Source organism: Aulonocara stuartgranti (assembly GCF_965226115.1).
Source record: "Aulonocara stuartgranti genome assembly, chromosome: 16".
In the NCBI taxonomy this organism is placed as follows: Eukaryota; Metazoa; Chordata; class Actinopteri; order Cichliformes; family Cichlidae; genus Aulonocara; species Aulonocara stuartgranti.
The window spans coordinates 18,935,448-18,949,334 of NC_138952.1; the positions used below are offsets into that span (position 1 = coordinate 18,935,448).

At 39.8% G+C, this 13,887-nt stretch overlaps 1 protein-coding gene across 1 annotated transcript; it reads right to left on the reverse strand.

Annotated features, from left to right (window-relative positions):
* Positions 1-235: 235 nt before the first annotated feature.
* rpe (ribulose-5-phosphate-3-epimerase) lies at positions 236-4,393 on the reverse strand. The gene is made up of 6 exons (XM_082507259.1): positions 4,171-4,393; positions 3,739-3,818; positions 3,522-3,661; positions 3,207-3,341; positions 1,011-1,097; positions 236-908 (listed from the first exon to the last, which is right to left on the reverse strand). The coding sequence occupies exons 1-6, from the start codon at positions 4,290-4,292 to the stop codon at positions 786-788; spliced, it is 687 nt and encodes a 228-aa protein (XP_082363385.1). The 5' UTR covers positions 4,293-4,393; the 3' UTR covers positions 236-785.
* Between the last annotated feature and the right edge of the window lie 9,494 nt (positions 4,394-13,887).

Below are 13,887 nucleotides of genomic sequence, written 5' to 3' on the forward strand. Positions count from 1 at the left end.
AAAAAAAAAAAAAAAAATCAGACCAGCCACTCTAACACCAGCCACCACACCGTGTTCAAAGTCACTTAAATCACTCTTCTTCACCGATTCTAGTTCTTTATGCCTAAATGCTTGAGTTAATACAATGTAATTGGCTAACTAGGCATTTGTGTTGTTAAGCAGTGTACCCAATGATATAAGTACATAATGTATAATACACATTTATGGTCAAACTGCAAAGAACACACACACTTCCTTTCACTTTTAACTTTTTTAATCTGCAAAATCAAATTTCATGGTTTGATTGAATGGTGTACAATACTTCTACTCAGTATAACAGTAAATAGCTTGTGATTTCAACAACAATGAACGAGTCAAAATTGGATTTTGTGATGTATGAACCATGATATCTGGGCCATTTTATTTCTGTGATTCATAGGGAGAACACAGTGTAAATCAAAACAATACTCAGGAATGTTTACAGAGTTTCTCAGAGTAGCATTGGCTCCAGTCCTGAAATAGATGTTCCTATGCTGAGGTGAGACTCGTTTTGAGTTAACTATTCAGGAGACTGTGGCAAAAAGGATGAAGTTCAAGTTTTAGGAGGCACGACGCAAGTTCACTCCATCAAAGTGATTTGGATTTGGCTGTCAACACACACCCTCCACTGAAGCCCCCTGTTCAGACTTGGACCCTCAACCTCTAATCCAGAAATGTCCATATTGATTCCTTTCTGCTGGCTGCTGTGGTGGTGTTGCTGGGACAGGTAGGTAGAGTGTCGCTGTGAGGACCATAAATAGAACATCTCAGCGGTCCAGCGAGCGTTTCTGGATTGCTTCGGCCACCACGGTGCGCAGGAGGGCGATGACAGAACGAGGGTCATCACTGCCAATCACAGCACTGCCTGACACAATCATGTTAGCCCCTGCCTAGAGCAAATGGGAGCAAACAAAATGTAAGAAAACCTAAAAGCATATACATTTTGATTTTAGACGGTTATTTGATTAGCCTGTCGTGTATGCGTCGTTTACCTCTGCACACTTGTGAATAGAGTCAGGACCGACCCCTCCGTCTACTTCAATATCTAATGATGGGAACTGACTCCGCAGCCAGCTTACCTGGGTCACACATACACAGAAAAGAACTCAAAATGTGCCAAATACAATTTTCACAGATTAGTAGGAGAGCAAAGGCACACAATAATGCCGGTTTACTCACATGCACCCCCCTTCAACAAGACTGCAGGCCAAACAAAACCACTATATTGTGGTAAATATCTGCTTCAATAATGACTGAATAATCTTTTCAGAACTGTCAACAACCAACAGTCTGCACAAATCATACAGAGTGTGCCTTGGATCAGTGTTTTGCTTTTTACACCAAATTTTCACCCACACAAGAGGTCCTCCTCAAAATGGAACACACAGATTCATCTGAAAAGCATCTGTACGTGATCACTACAAAGGCCCGGCAGCACTCATACACCACATACTTCACATATACCTGAACCCATTGCACTGCTTTTTTCTAAGTGTGCAATGCAATATTTTGTATCAGCCTGCTGTGGGCTATGCTTGTGGAAAACCAGCATTGCCCACAGCAGGCTGGCTACAAAGAATAGTCATGGTAAAATACACTAGCAGTTCTAAGTGTTTACATACCAGGACATTTAAAAAAAAAGATCTGATCCTTGCTTATAATTATTTTAATACAAGCTCAGGTGAGCAATATTACACTGCATATTATACTGTGTCATTATTCATTTAATAAAAAACAAAGCCAAAATTTAGAAGCAGCGTGTGACAATGATTCAGTAGTTTTTAGAAGCACCTCTAGCAGCAATAACTTGAAGTTGACTGCATGATTTTATCGTCTCTTACAGTGTTGAAGGACTTTTGGCCCATTTTTCTTTACAATGTTGCTTCAATTTCTTGAGGTTTGTGGGTAATTTATGTGCAGCTCTTTTAAAGAGCCCACTGCAGCATTTCAATCAGTATGAAGTCTGGATTTTGACTAGGCCATTGCAACACCTTGATTATTTTCTTTTTTCAGCCATTCTGTTGCAGATTTGCTATTGTGTTTCGGATTATTGTCCTGTTACATGACCCAGTTTGGGCCAAGCTGTAACTGTCAGATAGATGCCGTCACATTTGACTAGAATACTTTGATATACAGAGGAGTTCATAGTCGACTCAGTGGCTGCAAAACAAGTCCAAATTATCACCCCTCTGTCACAGTGCTGATAGTCAGTATGAGCTGTTTGTGCTGATATGCGTTTGGCTTTCACCAAATGTGGTCCAGAAGTCTTGTGGTTTGCTCAGATGCAACTTTGCAAAGATGAGCTGGGCTGTCATGTTCTCTCTAGAGAGAAGAGGCTTTCTCCTGGCAACCCGTTCAAACAACCCATTCTTGTTCAATCTTCTAATTTTACTGTCATGAACTTTCTCACAGAGGCCTGTAGAGTCTGAGATGTAGCTTTTGGGATTTTTGCAATTTCTTTGAGGATTGCACCCAATAACCTTGGGATAAATCTGCTGGGACATCAACTAATGGAAAATTGACAAGTGCCTTCAATGTTTGCCTTCTATGAGCAAACTTTCTCCCTGTAGAATAACAGACTTCAAATTGTTTGGAAATGACCTTATAACCCTTCCCAGATTGATGGATAGCAATAATCGTTTCTGTAAGATCATGCTGTTATCCTTCCTCCTAGAGAATTAACACACACCTGAATCCTCCAGACCAACAAATTAACAAAACGTCCACTTTTACTTTTTGATTGTTTTATCATTTCACACTTACTGATGGTCAGTTAATGAAGTGTGTTTAATTAGCCGCTCCTGGCTGCTACGTACCCTCTTAATTCATGTGGAAGCACTATGAGTGCATGCTTTCTTTTTACCATGATTATACAGTCTCCTGTGCAGTCTTTAATGCTATGACCATTTACTATGCATTTTATTTGGATAATTTTAGGTGTAGTGTACAGAGAAACGCACATTGATTTTTTAATGCATATTCCTTTAATTTCCTTTCTTAAACTTCTCAAATAAGACAAACAATGACCTCACACCTCATATGCTAATGAAGAGTATAGAAACTGCACTGTGCTAAATTGTAAATTCAGTAAGTATGATAAATCCAATTTGTTCTGTTGTGGTTATGTGTAATACTCTTTTTTTTTTTTTTTCAGAAAGGTCATTCTTCCATCTTTGCTTAGTCCTTACCTTGGGCATCATGTCTTCCATAAACTTTTGTCCCCCAAAACCAGGTTCAACAGTCATTACCAGAGCCATGTCGATCTGGTTAGCCCAGGGAGCCAGCTCTTCAACAGTAGTACCAGGCTTAATAGCCAAACCCACCTGTAATACAAGTGAGCGAGGGTCACTTTAACACTCACATGTTTATAACAAATGCCGGGGTTTTATAATTCCCTATCACTACAATTATACAATTACACTATAATTATGCAGATGTCTTTATCGTCAAGGCAGTGAATAAGTAAAGCAAGTCTGTCTCTTCTTTTGGGGTCTTTTCCTCACCTTCATGCCACTCTCTCTAATCTCTTTAATGAGGTTTCCAGGGTTGGTGGTGGCCTCTAAGTGGAAGGTGTACTGATTGGCTCCTGCTGCGGCCATAGGCTTGACCCATTGCTCAGGCCGAGACACCATCATGTGCATATCTGCAACATTCACACTGTCCCAATACTGTGCGGCACAACAATACAATAACAGTGATTGTTTTATCATTAAGTCTCACCAAAGAACGGGTCTTGGCCTACTGACTTCCTCAAACACTCCACCATGGGATGGCCAAACGTGATGTTGGGTACAAAGTGCCTTAAAGAGGAAACAAAGAGAAACTTTTAGATTGCAACTGTTGTGCTCTTCATCTTGCATAAAAAGCTTACACTGACGTCTTGCGTAAGTGTGGAGAAAGCTAAAAATGTCAAAACTACCACGGAGAAGTATAAGGCAATAACACTTTAAAGACAGTCTTGTAATAGTTTAGCACCCAAAAGGTTTTAGCCTTCCATTTAAACCAGTTACAAAAATATCGCCTGCCCGGCTTAACTTTTGACAAGCTAGGTTAGCTTGTTGATGTTAGCCAACTTTGGCTCTCAAGTACTGAGCTTGAAATTGGCTTGCTAGCAGCTAGCACAACAGGTAAACTATATGCTAACCAACTGACCCATCCATGACGTCCAGATGCAGGTAATCCGCCCCACACTCCATCATCCTCACACACTCGCTGCCCAAACAGGACAGGTCGCTGCTAAGGATGGACGGACCGATCTTCGCACTGTAAGCCATGCTGCTAATGCTGTATTTCTCTGCGTGCAGCCTGACACCTAACAGGACAAGCTCGCCGTACCGTAAAGCTCAACTTCCGCTGATGACTTTCAAAATAAAATCCAAGAACGGAGAGCGAAACGTCTGGCGTCGTGTCGTGGAGAAATATGTAGCTAGGCAGCATAGACAAGCTTCGAAGATATTTAGGACATCATGCAAGTCTGTTTTATGCTAAGAAGAAGTTAGATAAACGTGTGACTGTCTTTAAGACATATGTCTTTTCATTTGTGATATTCTTCCCGTCGATATATATCTTCAAAGTATGTATTATTGCATTTTTATGCTTAAACAAGCTAAAGGCAACTATCCAATTTTAATAAAGTACTAAAATTATGAATGAATAAAGACGTATTTTTTAACATCTTAACTTTTTTCAAAAACTTTCCTGTTTTGCTCTAAGTGTCAGTGGGTAGTTTGATAACTTTCTCTCACGTTTTGTTGTCACACTTCCGCCTTCAGGTTAAGACAATGTGTGCATTTGGACACTAGATGGCGCAGAGCTCATAGCAACGAGCTCCTACATCTATTAGTGGTTTTTATCTGAACAGCAGAAGGCTGATCGGGAAAAAGAAAGATCACAAAGCCTCTTAAAAAAAGAAGAAGAAAAAAATGGTTGAAAAACAAAACAAAACTATAATAGTTATTTCCCCCACAATGTAATAAGTAGGTGCAACAATTTCTAGCAAATCTTTTTTTTCTTTTTTTTTTTTTTTGGGGGGGGGGGGGGGGGGTTTGGTATAGTTTTAGAACAAGGCAAATCCATTTCCTGAGACATCGCAACAGATAATTATGCAAACACAAAATAGTAAATGGGCTGCACTTAGATAGCTCTGTTCTACTCGATTTGCACACTCAAATTGCTTTCTGACTGCAAGCCTCATTCACTCATTCCTCACACATATGCAATACAAACACTTTTTCTATGCCTAAGTGCTTTGCCTAACATTCACACAGACTCGCATAGATGCATTGGTGGCAACTCGAGGTTCAGTATCTCGCCTAAGGATACTTAAACACGCAGACTAGGGGAGCCAAGGATCAAACCAACGGCCTTCCAATTAGTAGACGGCCTACTCTACCTCCCGATCTGCAGCTGCTTCAGTCGCTTTAAGTAATTGGATGCTGCTGTAAAAAGTAATTGGATGCAGTAAATAGTGTAAAAAGGCCTGAAATTGTTAAGTTGTTTGTAACCTTTCTGAATTCTAATTGTTTAGCATGCTTTCTGCTCCTGTCTTTTTCTCTGCAATTGACCATTGCTTTATGGTTGAATCTCTCTTAGATTTAACAAGTTTATTCTTATGACCTCTCTCTGTCATAAATATATGTTAGCGTGACTCAATCGCTAGTTTGAAGGCATTAATATAAGTCTGTCTGTGAAGAAAAGTTTGATTGAGTATTACTGAAAAAGGCTGGCTTCCAAGTAAATGAAACAATCCCCCCCCCCAAAAAACAAAAAACAAAAAACAAAAAAAACCCAAATACATGTATGTCTCCTAAAAACCTGACACCTGCATAGAAAACTTAAGTCTCCAATAATGTGTTTACATGTTACATCACATTTGGTATGCCCCCATTCATGGTTAGTTGGCACAAGTTGGTATAGAAGCTTAAATGAGTTATAATTCATCTCAGTTAACTTTTAGCTCCCTATTGTGTGATTTGTTTGTCGCTTTCACCGTTCTGGATGCAGTCCCCTAAAATAGTTTGAATATTTTTCCAGATGACTGAATAAGCTGCTGTGATTTATAACGAGCAGAAAGCTGAGCTGAGCCTCTCTGCAGCACTCTGGAAGCCACAAGAGTTGCGCTGTTATACCCAGATAGGCTCAACAGAATTTGACATTTAGGAGTTCTGGCCAAGTTTTTGCATTACCACTGCAGTAATGGAAATACTAGAGGCATGGCTTATCCTGATTGACATGCGGTCATGATACACACAGATTCTAAGAAGGGCTCAGGCAGGATACGTTTGTGCCGCAGAGAAGCTGGGGGCCTCAAGAAACTGAAGAAGGCATCACAAAAATGAAGCTTTGAGGTTTGAAAACCATATAATGGGCTGGTGCAGTTGTTGAAAGAGGCGTTTTATTGGTCGGCTCATACAACAGTCCTTCACAGTTTTTCTCTGTGCAAAGTGTCTCACTCTCTCGAGCCGTTCTGATGAGAGAGGTGATTCACTGCAGCTCGTTAAGTGATTTAGAAAAAATTTAAATTTAGGAGTGCTTGAAAAGTCTCTTTCTACTTGGGTCACACTCAAGGTCAAACCACTGCCGGCAAGCCCAGTTGATGAATTTGTGTTTTAGGTTGAAGAGGCAGTCATTCTTTTTCCTGCAGCTGACCAAAACACAAAATGAAAGAAAAGCATTCTTACTTTTAAACAGCTTTAACACCATGCACATACTTTCAGCCAACCATAAGCCTCTGTTTACTGGGGACACACACCTTTTTATGGTTAAGAGGAGGAGGGACTGCTGAGGAATGTGACTTGCAGTCATTTGTCGGATGTTTTCAAGCTGTACTTGTTCATTCTTGACGTATTCTTAAAAACAAAACAAAAAAAATTGAAAAATCAGCTTTGTATCAGCCGCATAATGTCACATATTATCACATGCATATCAGTGATTATGCACTACATATAATGCAATTTCTCAATAAGTATTTTGAGAAATAATATTATTTTCCCAACACATACAATGTTCATGTTGTCATATTGTCAAGTTTTTAAGATACATTGTAGTCATCTACAAAGCATGAATGAAGCCATGAGCCATGTTTGTTTGCTTATAATACCACGCCATCTCATCTTACCTACTTAACACTAAAGTGAGAGGGTGGACCTCTCCACACACTTCAAAGCACAATTTATTTCAGAGTCTATTTGGATGACTGAAAATCCTCAAATGCCCGTCTGTAGCCTCCTCTATATTTTCTACTTCTTCATGGTGAGTGATCTCAACGAGCTAGTGGATGAAAGTTCCCTTGTTATATGCGTTCCTGCATCTCACTTGCCTGTGAAGACTGTTAAAAAATGTCTTTTCAGCAGCACATCAGGACAATTAGGAGCTGATGTGGATAAAAGCTGAAGACTAATCAATTCCATTCCCTGGTCTAGTGAGTCAGTGTGTGTCCGTCATATTTATAGTTGCCATTTTAAGAAATTTCATGGTTGGACAGTTACAGGAATTAATGTTCTTTGTTTTTCCCAGTAAACTTGCCTCACATCGGCATTCAAGGTGTCAACACTTTTTCAGTAAGTTGGCATGCGGCTTCATTGGCAGCAGTAATAACGATACGTCCCTGCAGATTAGGACTCTGGTGTTGAGGTTGCTAATTAACTGGCACCCAGCAGTGTGTGTTCCCGAGCATGTCTGAACGTGTTTAAAGAGCTTAACAGTCTTCTGAGGTAAATCATGTACCAGAATTAATTATATACAGTAGCAAATCAGAGGCAACCTCAGCTAATGCCATCATACTGGTAACACAACATAATAGAGACAGCCTATCCTATAACAATTAATCATCTGCAGGAGGGATGGTGTGTTCATAAAAGAAAAAAAAGTCCCTCTGTTTGTGTTTTAAGTACTCTTCCAGATATCGTATGCACATGCACATTCAGCAGCACATATGCATGTTTACGCATAAGCTGGGTTTGTGACCCTTAACCCTCCACAATTAAAACCAGGAACACAAATGGTGACCATGCTGCTCAGTGTTTTATCGTTTTTCCTGTTCTGTTGTTGATTATTAAGAACTTGGTGCAACTCCAAACCTTTTATGTATCATCTTGATTGTAACCTTCCTCCTTCTTCTCGCTAGGAGTTGAACTCTAAAAGCCTGAACAAACAAACAGGAATTACCCTTTTTGTGATGGTCAGAAGGACAGTGTGGAACATATCTTTTTAGCCTCTCCCTTCCTTGGCTTTATGTCATCGTGGTCGGGGTCCATAAGTGGAAAGGGAAGGGTGGGGTGGGCGCTACCTCCCTCGGCTAGGTTAATGCTCCTGATCAACTTTGTTTCCTTCTTTTGTGTATGTATCTTAAGTTTAGACACGTTACAAGGATGCTATATGTGACATGTGGGCAAAGGTACATTAGAAAAACAGTATATCAGACAAAAACAGCTTGAGTAATTCTAACAAGCTTCAAAGTCAATATTTGGTAAGACCACCTTCATTCTGCAACACAGCCTGAGCTCTCTTAGGCAGGTTTCTTCTCATTTCTTTTTTTTTTTATTTGCCTGTCCCGTTTGGTTCTTTTGCCATCAGAATTATGGATGAGGAAAAGAAAAGGGAGAAAGGAAGAGGGGGAAAAAACAGCGGAGAAGAGGGACAGGGATAAAGGGCAAAAAAACAAAAACCAACTACTGTAAATAAGCAGACAAAAAAATACATATATCAATCACCTGGATCACCTGTTGAGAAAGAAAAAAGAAAACAAGCAGAAGAAAAAGAGAGGAATACAATAAACAACATCACGATGATATATGGGAATATAACAGTAAATACTAAATATTAAACATTATTGTGCAGCACGTAATATCGACAGTGCACAGTGTGCTTTGAGGTAGGAGCCAAAAAGGGTGTAGTTTGTGTGTGTGAGCACCCGTGTGTACACCTGTGAGCATGGACGCGCTTGTTTTTAAAAGGTTCCTTCATGTAATGATCTGCTAGAGGGTGTGGGGGGGCCACAGCCCCGTCCTCCAGGGCATGAAGCAGGTATGGAGGAGATCAAAACTCCAGACATCCAGAGGCCCCCAGAACACAAGAGACCAAGGAAGACCAACAGAGGGGCAGCTGCACCACTATCCCAGAAAGAGCTGAGGAGAGTCCCAGATGAGGGGTCGCTCAGCAGCCGCTGAGCAGAAGCCAGGGGGGGGTTGCAGTGATGTGCCCCTGAGCTCCGCCGGCAGCCAGCTGTGCCAGAGTGACCGAGCCCCAGGCCGAGAGGCAGAGGGCACCCCACCCTCGAAGTCTTCTCATTTCTTTAAGCTGTCTTCAGGAATAGTTCTCCTTTCAAAGCTCTTGTCTTGATGTATTCTGAGTCAACCAGGTAAGGAAATCTCAAAAAGTTCATTCTGTTCATCTGGACATAGCATTTCATCACCCATCCAAGTGATAAATCAACTTTTTGGATCTTTTGTTCTATTTTCTGTCAAGATGATCTCACACTGCTTCAGTAATTTTGAAGTCTGTGCTCTGGGGACGCCTATCCATGGCTGGCGGTGTTCCATTGTGTGTTTTTCTGTCCAGGTATGCTCTTATTGCATCAGTGCAGTGTGTTTGGGATCGTTGTAATGCTGAAAAGCAAAACTGTTACTAATCAGATGATTTCCAGTTGGTATTAAGTGGTGGAAATGCTGATGGTATTCTTCTGCATTCAAAATTTCATCCATTTTGACAAGAGCCCCAAAATGACTGGCTGAAAATCACAGCAGTGATTTTGCAGACGGCTGTAGACACTCACTGTCATACATGTCTTCTCACATCCTGTTATATAATAACAAAGATTCAAACAAAAGGATTAATCACTACATAAGACCTGTTGCCACAGATTCTCAGTCCAGTTGTTGTGCATTTTGGCATACCTCAGCCTTTTCTCCCTTTTTCCTTTCAGTAAGACTGACTTCTTGACAGCCACCCTTCCACTGAGACCATTTTAAACTATGTCTTTGGCCTTCAAATTATGTGTTTGTGCAACAGGCTATTGTAACAAAGTGCCTAAAGATACAATTTAAAATTGGCTCTTTGCTAATAATAAGTCTGTTATTGTAGACATAACACTGGTTCCCTTGAGTTTGGTGCCTTTTTATGCTTGAATGATTCATAGGTCAGTGTTAAGTGGCTTAACAAACAAAAACATTCATTTGAAAATGGTCAGGTACAAAGACCGGACTGAAAATAGTGAAAAAGCAGCCAATATTAGAAGCTCAAGACCACTTTAAAAATGACCAAAAAGTCTGGCTCCTTGGGAAAAAAAAAAGAAAAACAGAAATGAGGGGTGTGCACAGGATTTTATTTAAACAGCATCACCCGGCATACGTCATGGTTTGTATTCTTTGACATGACCTTGGCATGTGTGCCCTGACCACAGCACACTTCCTAGCACTAGTGGCAAGCATAAAACAGTAATTGCCTGTGAAAACCCCCTCTAGGGAGAAATGCAATCTTCCATGAGTCGTAATTTAGTGCTTCATGCTGGACTTGTCACTTCAAAAGACCAGAAGTGGGAGCATATTTTTTTAAAAATAATAGCATGGGGTTATAGGAGAATGAAAACACATTTATAAAGAATTTTTTTGGTGATTTAATATCAGTAGCCCACAGAGAGGTTAATCTAAGCAAAGATCACCCCCTGACTTCATAAAAAAATGTAATCCACCTGATTTAATCTTTCATATTTGAAGTCTGGATGCAACAAAACACTGCCAAGTTTAATATTTTCCCTCAGTGTGTGCCTGCAGAGTGCAGGGGTTTGGTTTATGAAAACTGTAAATCCACTTCTAATAAAAATGCTTTCCAAGATCAGTCCTATACTATATGAGCATTCCTTTCTTCTTCTAAAAAGGTACACGGTCCTGAATTTAGTGTGCCAACTTGTCCTCCAGTTCTTCATAAAGCAACTTGTTTTTGTATCCATATTCTGCCTAAACTGTAAATTGTGACTATTTTCTCCTCTGTTGAAAACAGATTAAATGTTAAAAGGAACATCAGCTGCTAAGCATGACTCAGCTGTGGAGAAAACTCTTTGGCACTGAGCGTCCATTTCCTTTGGACAAAATAAGCTTATTGCGAAAAATATTTGAGAACCATCACTATCGCATGATTTAAGTGGGAGGATGGATTCTGACCCCATCTGGTGCCTTGAACAGCTGCTGGACCCACTGTGGAGCGTGCTAAAGAGCCAAGCAGTTTAGACAAATTCGCCCAAATCCTTTTTTCTCAGCGAGGAGCAATTTAGGGATTTCAACTGCAGCACAGGGAAAGGTAAGAAAAAAGAGTGAATATATATATATATGCAGTTATGTGTGTGTGTACAAGTTCAACCACTTGTTCACATCTTACGTGGACGCAGACGCTAACTGTCTGTGACGTTTTCTCTTCCTGTCGTTCAGGTCAAATGCTCTCCTGACAGGATTTTGACTAGGATGGCTCTCCAGGGAGGAGAGCAGTAAGTGAACTATGTCAAACTGCCTAAAACAATCATTTGTGAATTTTACTACTTTAGTGGTGGAAAAAAGAGCAAAAAATATAAAAAAGTTTTTAAACCAAAAAGGAAGCGGAGTAAATTTTAAGACTTCAAGATTTTATTTTGTAATATTTGGGAACAATTTATACATTAAAAAAATATAACACATTAAAACATAGTGTGGATCTGAAGTGGTTTGAACTGGGCCTAGAAATCAGTATAATTACCTCAACATAAAACTATAAAAACTATGACTAATATAACCAACTATAACCACTGTCTCCACTGCCAACTCTTAGGCAAGCTTTCTTGTGAATTCTCTCCGTAGTCTTTGGGGAAAGTTCTCCAGCCTTCTTGATGGACATTCCAAAACTCATCTTTGGATGTTGGCTGCTGTTCAAGCTGTTTTGAGAACATTTCGATCCGGGCTCTAGGGAGGCCGATCCATGACTGATAATGTTTCATTGTGTGCTTTTTCTACCCAGATGTGCTTTTACTACCCTGGCAGTGTGTCTGTAATGCTGTAAATTAAGCTGTTGCCAATCAGAGTCTTTCCAGATGGTATATCATGGTGGATCAAAATCTGATGATACTTTTCTTGGTTCCAAATTCCATTAATTTTGACAATTTCCATCATGTTTTACAGATGGCTGTAGACGCTCGTTGTGGCACCGGTCTCCTGCTCCTCCTCCAAACATAGTGACAATGATTTGAACAGAAAATTTCACATTTGAATTGATCTCTCGGTAAGACCTGTTGCCACTGATTTTCAGTTCAGTTCTTGTGTAGTTTGGCATACCTCAGCCTTTTTTCCTTCCTTCTCTTTTTTAAGACAGCATCTTGACAGCCACTGGAGATGGGTCAGTTGAAGGGCCAGATACATCTTTCAGGTCCTGTTTCAGGTTTTTGCTGGATTTTTTTTTCTTTTTCTGAAAGTCATGGCTTTCACAAAGTAACTATCTACTGTAGTTACTTTTTTTTAGACCTGACTTCTTGGGTCTTTTTTTTACTTTACTTGTCCAGTTTCTTAAAATTGTTGAAGGATACATCATATGTATATATGCCAAGTGCAGCTAACAGCTCTTTGGAAATCACCTTGTTGGTGGAAAAATGCTATTTTATAGCAATGTGTTATCTTTGGCATTTTTCATAGATTCAACTAAAGAAATGAGAACAAATTATATGCTTTTATGAAAGACTGTTTGTAACAAAGATATAATTTAAAGTTGTCTGTTATGTGTAGACAACACTGGTTCATCCTTTGAATTAGGTGCCTGTTTTTTTTTCTTGCATGATTCATAGGTTAGTGAAAACATTCCTTTAAATCCTAAAGGTACAAACACTGGACTGAAAATGAGTGTTGCAGCCAGTGTTGGACACCTATTGCTCAAGACCACTTTTTAAAAAAATGGCAAGAGCATCTGGTTATAAAGAAGAGTTGGTTCAAAGGCTTTTCCACAGTACTGTACATAAGCAAAAATAAACGTATCCATATGCAGAAGCCAGAAAACTAAAGGTAAAATCCAATAAGCCTCTCAAAGTCACCAACTTAAGTAGGTGATAATATATTTATCTCTTCTAATATTAGTGTACTTTTTACTTATGACTCATCTAACACTGATAATTTCACTTAATGTCAGGATCTTTCTGATGTACCTAATGCTCATCCCTTTCAGTCACTGACACGTAATGCCAGGTTGCAAAGTAAAACATTCAAGCCTTTCTCTCCAGATTCACCACAGTTTATTAATCCTATCTTTAGTCAGTTAATCTCATTGAGATCAATACCTCTTTTGTATGAAAGATCATATTTAACAGTCACACAGGGCAAAGAACAGACAGATCCTTTCTCAAATCCTTAGGTCTTAATGTTTCATAGAGCAAGTAAGTAAACGTAATGAAACCCTACCGCTGTCTCTCTCTGTACATTCAGCTGAGAGGGAAAGTCCAAAGTAATTACACGAGATGTATGATAATAAGTCTCCAGATACACTTCATCAACAATGATCCTTGTCAGTGTAACAACATGGATTTCTGAGTCTTCAGCTTGGATTGTAACAGCCAAGCACCATTATCAGGGGAAATTGCTTTACGTTCCATTAGAAAAGAAGAGGGCTATGTGAATGGCTCTATGGACTCTCACACACACACATACACATCCTGACAGAGTGTTGTCCCACTGTCCAATTAACCTCACACAGGGAACGGACGGAAGTGAGAGCAGGAGCGTGATGGGTCAGGACCTCCTGTAGGCACACAGACCTTTAAGAGCACTTCACTGACGTTTCCACAATCCCTGTGTTTTCATTCAGCCTCTAGATATCCTTTCAGACATTTTTTCCCCTTCTTTTATTCATTTTTTTCCTGCTGCTGGT